Raw genomic sequence first — 13071 nt, forward strand, 5'->3', positions numbered from 1 at the left:
TGGCGCTGCAGTGGTGCTGTGGATCGTCATAGCCAGTTTTCTTTCTGAAGTTGCCTCCACTGAGCTCTGTTGCCGGCCTCAGAGCTCTGTGGCTGGCTTCCAGCCTTTGGGGCACTTCACAGTGCTATGGCCCCTTGTCTAAACCCAGCGTTTTCACCCAGATGTGTTCTCAGGTACTGACACTTGGCACAGGTGGATTTAAGGTGAATCAGTACTCCTTAGTGCCAACTTAATTCAATTGTCGCCCTTAAAAGCACTGAGTTTGGTACCCTACCTTGTCTCTGAGGGTGCTTTCACACCTGTCCTGCTTGCTTTGGATCAATTAAACACAAGTTTGTTTGCCCCCCAAGTGCAGGTGAAAAGGCAACCTGACCAAGACCTTCTTGAGGAGGTGGTTTCGGTCCGGTTACAACCTAACTCTGGTTACCTAACTCTTACCTCTATCCGAACCAACTGCAGTCACATTACACATTGTTTGGGTTAAACATGAGCATGTTACAGTCCTGGAGGATTATTAATGTGCACCTCCTCCTGTACTGCCTTTTTATATAACTCATGCATTTGTATTTTCTTAAGGCTAAAAGTTATTCATTATTAAGGCCAGGCCACTTTGAGTGACAAGCTGTCTGCCGATTGTGTCCTGGGCTTCTCAGTCAGATTCACCCCTCACTTCTCCACAGCCTCAGACTCTTGTCCAAATATGGTTACATCTGGCTTCATAAAACCAAGATGGCAACGGCTGCAATGCCAAACCAAAGGCTTCAAAGCGGGAGTCCATGAGCCAGTGGGTGACATCACGAAAGCTCCATCCATTATTCTATACAGTCTATGGTTATAGCTTTGTTATATTTGGAGGCAATGGAGGGCATAAACTGTATTAAGTATTGATACAGGGTATTGTACCAAAGAAATTCCAGTATAATCCACACACAAACACAAACACCCAACAACTTCTGCATAATTGCCCTTTTGGTAGCACTAAGCTCTAAATCACTTTAATCTATTTACTCACTCAATGTGACACCAATAAAGACACTTAGGTTGCTCACCAGACAGTATATCAAATATCAAGCAGATAGAGATGAGACTCTGTTTGACACTGTGGAGGTCAAACTGAGTTTCATATCTGGGAACACACACTTACGGGATCAACTAACAAGCTTAAAGCACAGAGTACTGCAACTTCATAACTACATAACACACACGCAGAAACAGAATAACTACAAAATGAAAGAGAGTCAAGGTGACCCTCACTGTGCATGAAAAACACTTTTGGGGCTCATGGAAGTGCCTGACCAAAAACTTCTTGTAGCTGTCAGCAGCACTTCCAAGGCATCCCGTAGGACCTTTGACTACAAGTTGCCAAACAGACTGAAGCCTTGCAAGGGAGCTCCAAAGGGGCGCCACATTTGTGTCAATCAATCAGGGACCACAAAGGGAGCAGTGTGTGAGCCTGTCTGTTAGCTGTTGTGCAAGCAATTGAGCTCTGTATACTGAACTTGTTTGGTCAGTTCTCAGAGCCTAAGGGTGCTTTCAGACCTAGAGTTGTCTTGCTTTGGTCTAAATCAGGGATACATTTTGTTGCAAAGTTGCATAATTGCCTAGAGTTGGTTCGTGTTCTCACGGCAGCATTTACAAGCAGACCAGATCAAATGCCTGCGCGAGAAAGCTGCTCGATTGGTCAGAATTTCCATGCAGGAAAAATCCAGGAAGTAAACAAAATGTTGAAGAAGAGTACAAGATAAATGGTTGGTTTTAGCACTGCTCATCGTCCGAGACCTCTTCAAGAAGGTCTTGGTCCGGTTGTTTTGGTGCACACCTGAGTGCGACTGCTGTGTTCACACCTGCCCAAACAAACTGCACTTAGGGGGAAACAAACTTGAGTTTTATTGAACTGAACCAAACAAGGCAGGTGTGAAAGCACCCTAAATGTAACAAAACATGAGTTCTTCAGATTAGGTTGCAATCAAGCTGTTCAGTTAAATTTGATAAGTCCTGTGCTGGACGTTATTATAACTCTTGTATGGGGCTAAACAATCCACAGGTCTTTAGATTGTGATCAACGTAGCAGCGTGAACCAGGCAAAAGTGATTACACCGTGACACCATGTCAACTATCTTTGGGTGCCAAAAGGTGTTTACAGTGGCAACGACAACCTAGGGTCAGATCTGCCAAAGATTTACAGCTGCAGTCACGATGCCAACAATCCCCTCAGCCTAATAAGGCCAATGTTGTGAGGAAGAGGCAGGTGGAAAAAAAAGACTGTTTTGTAGAGCAGGTCTTGCACTCTGTTTAAGTTTGGTTTCTTTTCATTACAGTGTAGAGCGGATTTGTACAGCCACTGATTGGTGTGTTGACTCACCCTCCATTCATTCATTTACTCTCGCTTGTCTTTCTTCAACATGATTTCGCAGCTCTCCTCTCTCACCTCCTCTCCTCTCCTCTCCTCTGGTATTTTCTTGATCTCATTTTCCAGCTTTACAAAATGCTGTTCGTCTATTTCTTATTGTGCTCACCTGCTGGTGGGAAACCTCTGGGACTTTTATTGTACGTCTGCTGACTGAATGCCATTTTGCCAATAGCATGTAAATGCAGAATTTAACATTCTCCATTGTGCCACCATCTGGCACTGCGAGCAGAGCGGATGGAGCTCTTGCATAACAGTTTGCATACAGTACTTGTCTCTTTTGGACATACAATTTCTCGTCTCCTTCAACTGTCCTTCCGCCTCTTCTCTCCTTTTTTCCCTACTCATCACCAAAGATAAATTTACATAACATCCACCTCCCTCCCTCCCTCCCTGGACATTGACTGTAGACAGTCCTTTATGCTACTATTGATTTTCACAAGTCTATTAACACTTCTTTCCGCTACTCAGGAGATATCTTCATTCAATTTATTGATGGCAGGAGTCCACATATATTGAAAATGTTATTAGAGATTTTTATCTCCAGACTGTCTAACTGCAGTTACACATCATTATTTATTTAGCATTTTTTTAATCATCAGAACACACTGTTCACTAGATATGTCAGCTGATAGGACGTACTAATAAATAATTTAAAAAACTAATAAGTGTAGTTATGAGTTTTACTTACAATGATGAGTAAGATGAAGTAGATGAAGTTGTAGAAAGAGTGGGCATCCATTACATAATACATGATCTCCACCCAGCCCTCCAGAGTGATCACCTGGGAGAGAGATTCTAATGAGCGTTAAGAAGTAAACATCGACAAGTAAACAACATTAAAGGAATCATTTACTCACAAAATGATTATTTTTACATCAATTGACCTTTCGCTGAGCCCCGCCCCTTTTGTGATGGTCCGACAAGCTGTCGGAGTGAAGAAATATTTTCCCTGAAGAAATATTATCATATTTTTGGAAAAGTGAAAGAGTGATTCCAGAGAGAAGCAGACAGAGGGGTCTACAGCCTGTGTTTGAAGGATATATCCAGGATGTCAAACTGACTCAGCAGCAACAACAGGTTAAAAAGACAAAGATAGTTAGAAGCTAAAGCCCAACTATAGGCTACAGATCACAGTGTAAAAGTGAACCACCACATCACTGCTGATCGCCACACAAGACAATGAATATAAAGGGAAACTTCACTGATATTGAACCAGCTGTGTGGCATCACAGTGTGTGCAGATGAACAGTGTTTGGCTTCTCCCCCGTGCTGCTGCCAGCACCTGGACCTCCACCACTGCCAGACAGGCAGGGATCACCGGGGGAAGTTAAACAACATTCTTCTGCGCACAATGCGATGACACACAGCTGGTTGAATATTAGCAAAGTTTCCCTGCTTCCCTTCACTGGTTCCTGTACAGCAGGGTCGGTCTTTGTTTCACTGTTATAATCATTAAAAAACAAAAGCAGCATGTTTATACATTCAGTAGGCTATATCTTCAGTAGCTAGCTAGCTAACGCTACACTTTTCAGGGTTTGATTTTGGTTTTGGAACAGGGAAGAAACGTTTATCTTTTTCCAACCTCTCCAGGTAACGAGTATCATTAATACACGACGTGCCCCAGGCACAACATTTAGCTCCAAATCCACAAAACCAGCCTGAACATGAAGGAAATCTGAAACGATGGCATTAGAGTCAATGGAGCACAGCTGTGTTGTTGTTGGATATTATGATCGGCCACTCTGCATCCGGGGCGGGAGTCAGCAAAAGGTTTGTCAAGAATTTTCTCAGTTTTTGGATTCTTAGTTCAACGTGGAGGTATGCAAGAAAAGCAAAATTTTCTTCATGAGTTCAGTGTTATACAGGGTGAGTAACTGATGCAAATGATCACTTTGTGATTGAAGCATTCCTTTAACAAATTGCTAACTTAACTTGTGTCACATAGTTCATATCACATGTTTAAATCCAGCGGATCTTGCTAATGAACCTATTCAAATAATAGAGTAAAAGATATTAAATCGGTGCTTAAGTGTATCAAATCTTATTAATTATTTTGAGAAGAATGATTGGATTTGAACAGTTGAATCAGTCAAAGAAAACATCTTGTGTTCAAAGCAATTATCTGATTAAAAAAAGCAGCAACCTTTTAAATGAGTAATATTGTTGACATCAACAATCTTTAATAACTTTAAAATGCATCTAAAAATGATATTTATTCAGATTTATCATATTAAAAGATCAGTAAACCAAAGCCTAACCTCACCAGTCTTCAAACTGTTACGGAACGTACCTGAAAAATAACAATCCAGGCGTAGACGATGTTGTCAAAGTTGATGGCACCTTTGTGGGGGTTAGTACTTCCTGTGTGGCACCGAGTGTAATACTGGTTCCAGTTGATGCACAGACCCATCGCTTCACCAGCACTACTGTTGGCCAGCGGCTCGGGACTCAAGCCCAGAGCCTGCCTGTGGAGTGCGTCCTCCCTGTCCAGGCAGCATGTGCGTCCTCCTTCGCGCCTCGCCGGGACATCGGTACATGACATGATGCCATTATCAGATGCCAGGGAGCAAATGAAGGGGCGTTCGTCATCCTCCTCCGGCTGGTAGTACGGAGCCGGCAGGGTCATACCTGCAGAGCTGGGGTTGGGACAAGGTGAGAAGTTAATTGGTTGTGGAATAAAATCTGCATGTATGATAGTGCATAGTCGATGTATATCCTGTTTTACTACTTCATGAGGGAGCTTCATGAGGATTTCAGAGAAAGAAGGAGAGTCAAGGGGGAGCAAGAGGTGAGAATGAGAAGTGCTAAACCAAGCCTGTGGGATAAATGCATCATTGAGGGGTGAATAAGAAGATGCAAATGATCCTCCAATCCAGTCCACACACACACACACACACACACACACACACACACACACACACACACACTAGAAAGAAGGAGGTCCAGAGGCTGCTGACCTTACTAGAGTAATAAATGAATCAGTATGGAGTTGTAAAAGATATATGCAGTATGTGTTTCTGAGAAAAGAACCTGACCGAGCAGTGAACTAGAGAACAGCGCCTAAAGCCAGTGCAGCAAACCAAAGGCATGCTGACAAGTGTGGTAAACAGGGGGTGGGGTCATGTGCTGGTCGGGCCATGACAACATGAGGAGCTTGAGGATAAAATCAAGCAACACCTAAGACGTCACCTTCAGTTAGGTATAGTCCATTCTCTCCACTCTGGAGAGTAAAGTGTCAAATCGCCACTCTAAATAGACCACTGAAAGTTTCACAGCAGGCGTTTCAGTTCTTAGTTTGTAAACTACTCTATTAAACTTTGTTAGTCAGTGAACCAGAGTTTGAATCAATTGCTTCTTTGCAGTTGGTTTTGCCACCTCAGGAGGGTCACTGAATCCTACATCAGCAACTGTGTTTTTTTCTTTCTTGTATTTTTGTTTGGTTTCCCCCTGGTTGGAGGGGTGGAAATCAATACATCTATTGCAAAGACCCAAAGGAGCCCCGGTGACAGCTTTCCAAGCAGCCATCAATGCATCATGAGGTTTATTTTGCACCATTTAACATACATCTAAACCTTTGCCTTCGATGTTCTCTCAGGACTACTCAAACAAGACAGAAACAACTGCATTCTTTTGCAGCAAATTCCAGCAAATACTTCACAACAGGATGTTGAGCGCTGTACCAACACTGTAAAGAAATGAAAAAGACTCCTGTTGCAAGTGAATATTTGGGTCCAATGCCATCACTTATTACCAAACCCTACCTCTCCTTTTCAAGTGCCATATTGCTCCTCAGAGCAGAGTTACAACAGGTAGTGGTTGGCATATTTCCCACTGAAATGGGACAACTCTTCAAGTAATGTTTTTGGTAGTCATTGATACTGGCATTTATTTTATTCCTGTTGCGGTGGTATTTCTTGCGTTGGCTATAGGCATCCTTATGCAGTCGTCAGGATGCTCCGGATTTGTTCACAAGATCTCAAGTTTGATGCTACAAATTGATAGGTGGGGGTCTGGAGGTTGGGATGAATCATGTAAGCAGGACCCATTCAGAAATCAGCAATAGTAATGTGAAATTTGCCAGGTTGGGGTGACTGTGGTTCAGGAGTAGAGCAGGTCAAAGCCTAATTGGAAGATCAGCAGTTTGATCCCCAGCTCCTCCAGTCCACACAGACATGGGGTTCAGTATCTTGCCCAAGGATATTGAATCCCAAATTGGCTGTTCTATCGGCATGTGAATGGTTACTGACACCATGTATGGTAGCCTTAGCCACCAGTGAGTGACTGTGTGCGTGAATGGGTGAACTGATATGTAGTGTAAAAGCGCTTTGAGTGGTTGGAAGACAAGAAAGATGCTATACAAGTGCAGTCCATGCAGCTAGCTAGTTAGCTACCGAGACATCAGCATCATGCCATTTCTTTAGTTATGTTTTTGATGAAGAAAAGGACCATATTTACATGACGTTCGACTATGATAATATGATAGTTTTCATCATTTTAAAATCTTAATTAATAAAGAAAACACGTGTGGGTTTTTTTGTTGCTTGTACAGCCATCTTGTCTATGATTCCTCATGGAACTCAATTTCAAGTGTGCGTCTGAAAAACCTCAGTATGGAGAGCCATGTAGCCCTGACACCTCACCCTACCCCGGATGTGAACGTGCAAAACAGACGGGTAAGTTGTGGCGATGAGCCTTGGTCTGATCTTGACAAAGCAGAAATAACAAGTGGGTTCTGCCGGGGACAGCTCTGCACTGATTATCCTGCTGAACACTTGGACCTCATTTTACTGGGACTGTGATAGGTGGAGATTATCATACATCACTTTCAAGTGTAGGATTTTAATGAGTACCATGAGGTCACCGGAGGGGAGCACTGAAGAGGACGTGTCCACATATCTTCCACCAATCCTTGTGCGTTTACTTAACTTAAATGTTTTTAAAGACCTTTTCATGATCATTTCTAAACACATTTAAGACTGATTTGTGGACAAATCATCTTCACATTCAGGCTTTGCGGGTAAGTATAAAGGTAAGGAGCATATAGGGTTTAAAAATTTCACGCTAGAAATGTGGACTTTCACACAAAAAAACTTGACTCAGTTTGACAAAAAAAGTAATAGGCTAGATGGATTAATGAAAGTATATACAATGTTTGTGGCAATTAAAGCCCTGTCCAACGAGATGAGTTGAAACAGGCAACTACTTGCAATGTGCCGCTCTGCAACGTTCTAAAAACCTGCCAGTTCACACCAATGCAACTAGATGAGAAGGTGTATCATCTCTATGCAACAACTCTCCGAACCTCCATACTGATTTAGAATTTTTCAGGCTTATTTTGTGGCTGAATATAAATTGTAACTTCTTAGAATATGAATGAGGAGAGTGATAGTGAGATACTGGCTACAGTTGCATTTGTAGGAGAACAGAAAACAAAACATCCAACACCAGCACACTGTGAGGACGGAAACAGGGTATGGCGGGGATGGAGCACCTGCCGCAGCAAACGAACATGCTGTCTGCAGTCATTTTGACTTGACCAGGGTCAGGTGATGTGCTTTTTGTTCTTAAACCAGCTGGCGGCAATTTGACCAGCTGAGTTGCAGGTGATGCTATCAACCGGCTTGAGTCGAGCTCAGGCCGGCTGGTTGGTTCACACCGCTGCAACTTTTCTCTGCAACATTCTAGAATCGTTTCGTCTTGTCGGGAGTCATTGGTCTGAACTGGGCTTAATATGACACAAATACAAATTTTAGACTATTTAGTGACTTGTAAGGCCTAATATTTATTTAAAAAATGGAATTTAAGACACCTTAAGACCTTGTAAGGACCTGCAGACTCTGTTGTGCTTTTAATCGGAGAGAAACCAGGTCGTTCTCTCTTAACTGGATCTTTGTGTGTTGTCCTGACACAGAGGCAGCTGCATAATCTGCAGTCAAAATGAAAATGGCATTTACCAAGCTAACTAACCAACTGACAAGCACATCATCGAAAATAAGTATGTTCAGCACCAGACAACAGATTGTTTAATCATGTAAACTAAGTCATGTGGAAACTCGATGCTAGATCCTGCATGTGTGTGCTCTTGCGTGAAATCAGCAGAAAAGCACATCACTCTCGTGCGCTGACACCTATTACACACACACACACACACACACACACACACAGTCAATTAACTCATTCACTCCCTGTGAGTGCACGTCGTGAGTGAGCAAGTGAGTGGTGAGTTCCTGCCAAAGTTAATGACACACATCACTAAATTCTGAATCTAACTGATTGCCACCATCTGAAGCACCTCATCATTTCCCGAGATGTCTCCCATACCGCTCTAGTTTTAATGGAAGCATGTCAAAGAGTCTGTCTTTCACTTCATGTCCACCTGGGAGCTCGGGCTTATCTTCCTCTGTGGATTTATTTACAGGGCATGTTGGCTGCCACTGCAGTAGTTATGAGCTAATGGGGCTATACAAGTAACATTTCAAAAACCAATAAACAGAAGAATGAAAAAGGAAAGCATTAAAGGCCCTATTGCCTCTGTGAAAACAATCAGGACAAGTTAATTCAAAGCAATAGATTGTTAAGTGCAAAGGAGAGAATGTAAATGCAAAGCAAGTGAAAACAGCTGCTGAAATGAATTATAGAGGAATAGTAATAAGAGAACACAACTGACATTAATCAAAGCAAAACCTAAGGAAAGCAGTAAGAAAGGTCTTGGAAAATGGAAAACAAACACTGCTGAGCCAGTCAGCGAGGCCAATGAGGTGTCTGTGTGATGTGACATGACTGTGGAGTAAATGAGGGCAAGGTGTGGATGCTCATACCAAGGTCTGGACCTGGGGAAGACAAAAATAGACCCTCTCCATCAGCAGGCCCATTACTGGACGCACACGTTCAGGGTCACATGACCTAAAGTATTTACTCATCACACTGTCTGTCCCTTCAGCCCTCCTTCTGCTGTCTCTCTATTGGTCTTTTTTCTCACTCATCGCCCCTGTTACTCTTTGCACATCATTTTCCACATCCCCTCTCATTTTATTTATTTATTTATTGTTTGCATGAGATTTATCAGAACGAGATTGGCTGAAGGCAAGTCACATGTAAAGCACACACCTGCACAAGCAGTTTCTTCCACCCTGCAGCTTACCCTGATATACTCACATACACCTCAAGCTTGTGCATACATAAAAAATGCATGATGTACATCCTCTTTGTTTCTCCTTCTCTTTCTTCCGCTCCTTTTCTTTCTCTTAGTCTTCTTCCCTCGTCCCACCTTTATGTCTTCTTTGTCTCTCTGTCAGATTATTCCTGCTTGCCACATCTCTCTAATTTCCATGATCCTCCCATCTCTCCCCGTCTATAGCCACATAGATACTGCCGACATGCATCGTGGGAGATTTTCTCCTTGCACCTTGACCACAAACCACACACATGCACTTATGACATGCATGCATGCACATCTCCAGGATCGATTTTACCAGTGGCCACAGAGGCTGCACCTCTTCCCAATGAGAGTAGCTTAGAAACCACGCATTGATTGATTACAGCATACAGGTATGCCCTGAGGCACACTGAGCTTGCACTGACTGACAGGACGGTGGAGTTTATGAAGGACACCCGAAACTGAGACTAGAAATCACCATGAAAGAAACTAGAAGGGCACTTGGAGAGCTCAGACTTCCGCCAAGGCCAAATGCCGTATCTCAAAATGTTAACGAAAGTGAAAAATAATTTGTGCATCTGCTCTGTGATTCCAATTCCCTCCAACATTTAATAGGTTCTTCCTTGGCCCGTGCTCCACCCTTCAGCTAAATTTCATGAAAATCGGGCGAGTAGTTTTTCCGTAATCCTGCCTACAAACACACAAATCGAACCAAAAACATAACCTCCTTGGCGCAGGTAAAACTGTTGAGGAAGGTTGTCAGTGGAATTTAAATTGGTGATTTACTAATGGTGCTAGAGTGAAGGAGGGGATGAAGACTTGGAGACAGAAAGAAAGAAAGAAAGAAAGAAAGAAAGAAAGAAAGAAAGAAAGAAAGAAAGAAAAAGAGAGGGACCCTGTCAGAGTAGTGGAGCATGAATGAAGGCTGTTGCCTCCCTGCCTGTGACTTGGCACTGCACAGCATGGCACAGCGAAACCTGGCATCACACTGAGAACACACCTGCCAATGAGAGAGCGAGACAGAGGGAAGGATCAAGGCTACATAGTAGCACAGAAAAGAGACAGTTTCCAGCAATCGTATGAATTGAGACTCCGGGACAGTTGTGAGGGGAAGATTGCACGGCAGAAAGGACGATGCACCACATAAAAAATATATAGAAACCGAGACCAAGGCAGAGGAACAGAGCCTACATGTTTGATCTTGCTTTGGGAGTGCATGGAACAAACTTCCCTTTACAATAAATATGGCTTTTGAAGGGCCACTAGTGGAAGATGTGCTTTGAAATGTGGCAGCTTAAAGGTGTGTGTGTCTTCACAATAACTCGCCCATTTATTGCAGGAATAAATAAGGATTGGAGGTAATGGAAAGGGACCACATATAGATAGGATACTGAGAGGGGAACCAGCTTGTCTGATAGGAGAATTTGTTAAAATAATAAAAGAATACACCACAAAGGCACAAATAAGGTAGAATAAGCTTTCAAAAAAGAATGATAGAGATCAAAAGAGGGAGGTTGTAAAATGGCAAAGTGAATGCTGCACTCGACCGCGACACTTAGCCCTCTCTATTATAACCCCTCAGAGCGCTAACGTTAGCCCTTTATTTAGCATAATAGCCCTCAAGCGCTAACTCAGCACGACCTTTCTAATTAAGCACTCAAGCACCCTGACAAACCTGCATAATATGTTAGTACAATGCTTTAAAATAATATGCAAAAATAATACTTTGATTAAATAATAAGCAACAATCTGCAGCGCAGTCTACCGGAAAGAAAATGGTGTTTAACGCTGGACTAAAACATTGTAGTTGTCCACTGACCCTGCTGATTAAAAGTTTTGCTTTACTAAATGCAGGAAAGTTAAAGTGGAGTCTGTAGCTCTGCTAATCATGACACACCCCCTTTAGCCCAGTGAAGATAAATGCAGAAAACACTGGTTGAAGTAGCATCATAAAGCGATTACTGTAGAGGTTGTTACGGTTAATGTTGCCTTTCAAGTTTAAGGTGAGGACAGAGCAGACAGGCAGGACTGTGCCAGCTGGCGGACACGTGTCCTCTTTCATCTGACTATAGGATCTGTCATTAGTAAACGCTGGGTCAGCATAACCGGAGACAGTGCACGGAGGCGCAGAGTAGTATACACGGCTTATATACATACTAGAACACACACATCAGAGGTGTGTGCCTTTCTAGTGAGCTGATGGCAGCATAAAAAAAGGAAACTGAGAGAATGCCATGAAACCAAGCACTCCTGAATACTGGTGAATGTCACTCACACACAGACACAGTAGGTGATGCTGTCATGCGGGGTCATGAATATGGAGGCATGCAGCTGGAATCTAATCAAGTTCTTAGTTGCAAACTGTGTAAAACTGAGCTGTTACTGTTGCTCTGAAGCATGAGAGACAGAGATGGAAGGAGAGATAGGAAGAAATGCTGAGTTATGCAAAGCATACAGCATATGTATAGTCTTGTACAAAATGCATGTGAAAGGGGAAGCTATCAGATATAAATATATGCCCATACACAGCATACGAGGGGTTTTGAGCCTAACCCAGAAAATGGGAAGCTAGGCAAGCCAAATGATATCTTTCTATAATCTACCATCTTTACCTGTTATCATTAGCCATGTTCATGTTTCAAACTTTTGCAGATTCTTTAAGTGAATAATGGTCAGTGATTTGTTGAAAATGGAGAAAGTGGAGTATTGTGCAGTGATCAAATATCTTCATCTCAAAGGAATGCCACCATCTGAAATCCACCAAGATATGCTCAATACTTTACATGACAACGGCCCTTCATATGCCACAGGCAATCGCTGGGTACAAGAATCCAAGCATGGCAGGAAGAGTGTTGAAGATGAGCTGAGATCTGGGAGACCACCAACTGCCACCACCAGAGAAAACCTTGGCCTTGCCCTGGACGTGATCATGCAAGATTGCCGATTGTCAACACTGTCAAGTAGTAGACAGGTTGGGCTTCTCACAGGAGCGAGCAGATCATTTTCTGAAGAATGAGCTTGGCTTCTCAAAAGTTTCCAAGGGGCATTCGGCGTACCGTGTCAACAAACAATTCAGAGGGTGATGCGGACAGTTTTCTTGCTTGATTCATTACTATGGACGAGTGCTGGGCCCACCACGATCAGCCTAAAACAAAAGAACAGTCAAAGCAATGGAAGCATGCACCCTCTCCCACGCTAAAGTAGGCCAAGTTCATGCCTTCAGCCAGGAAGGTGATGGCATCAGTTTTTTGGGATTCCCAAGGTTTAGTGCTGATTGATTTCCTTAAAAAGGGGTCACACCATCAGCAGAGACTGTTACTCTGACCTATTGAAACACCTCAGAGAGAAAATCCGAGAAAAGAGGCCAGGAATGCTGACCAGAGGACTCCCCTGACAATCCATCATGACATCCATGACTATGGGTTCTAACTTCTTCCTCACCCACCCTATTCACCAGACTTGGCTGCCTCGGACTTCCACATGTTCCCCAACTTGAACAAAGCTT

General features: G+C 43.0%; 1 protein-coding gene across 1 annotated transcript in view; it reads right to left on the reverse strand.

The window, feature by feature from the left end:
- cacna1ia (calcium voltage-gated channel subunit alpha1 Ia) overlaps positions 1–13071 on the reverse strand; it is a 138310-nt gene that overhangs the window by 95952 nt on the left and 29287 nt on the right. Inside the window, exons 5-6 of the mRNA XM_049561715.1 lie at positions 4701–5046; positions 3099–3191 (exon numbers count right to left, since the gene is read on the reverse strand). Of these exons, the coding sequence (XP_049417672.1) occupies positions 3099–3191; positions 4701–5046 (439 nt within the window). The remainder of the gene's footprint in view (positions 1–3098; positions 3192–4700; positions 5047–13071) is intronic.

This window comes from Epinephelus fuscoguttatus, linkage group LG19 (genome assembly GCF_011397635.1).
Source record: "Epinephelus fuscoguttatus linkage group LG19, E.fuscoguttatus.final_Chr_v1".
NCBI lineage: Eukaryota > Metazoa > Chordata > Actinopteri > Perciformes > Serranidae > Epinephelus > Epinephelus fuscoguttatus.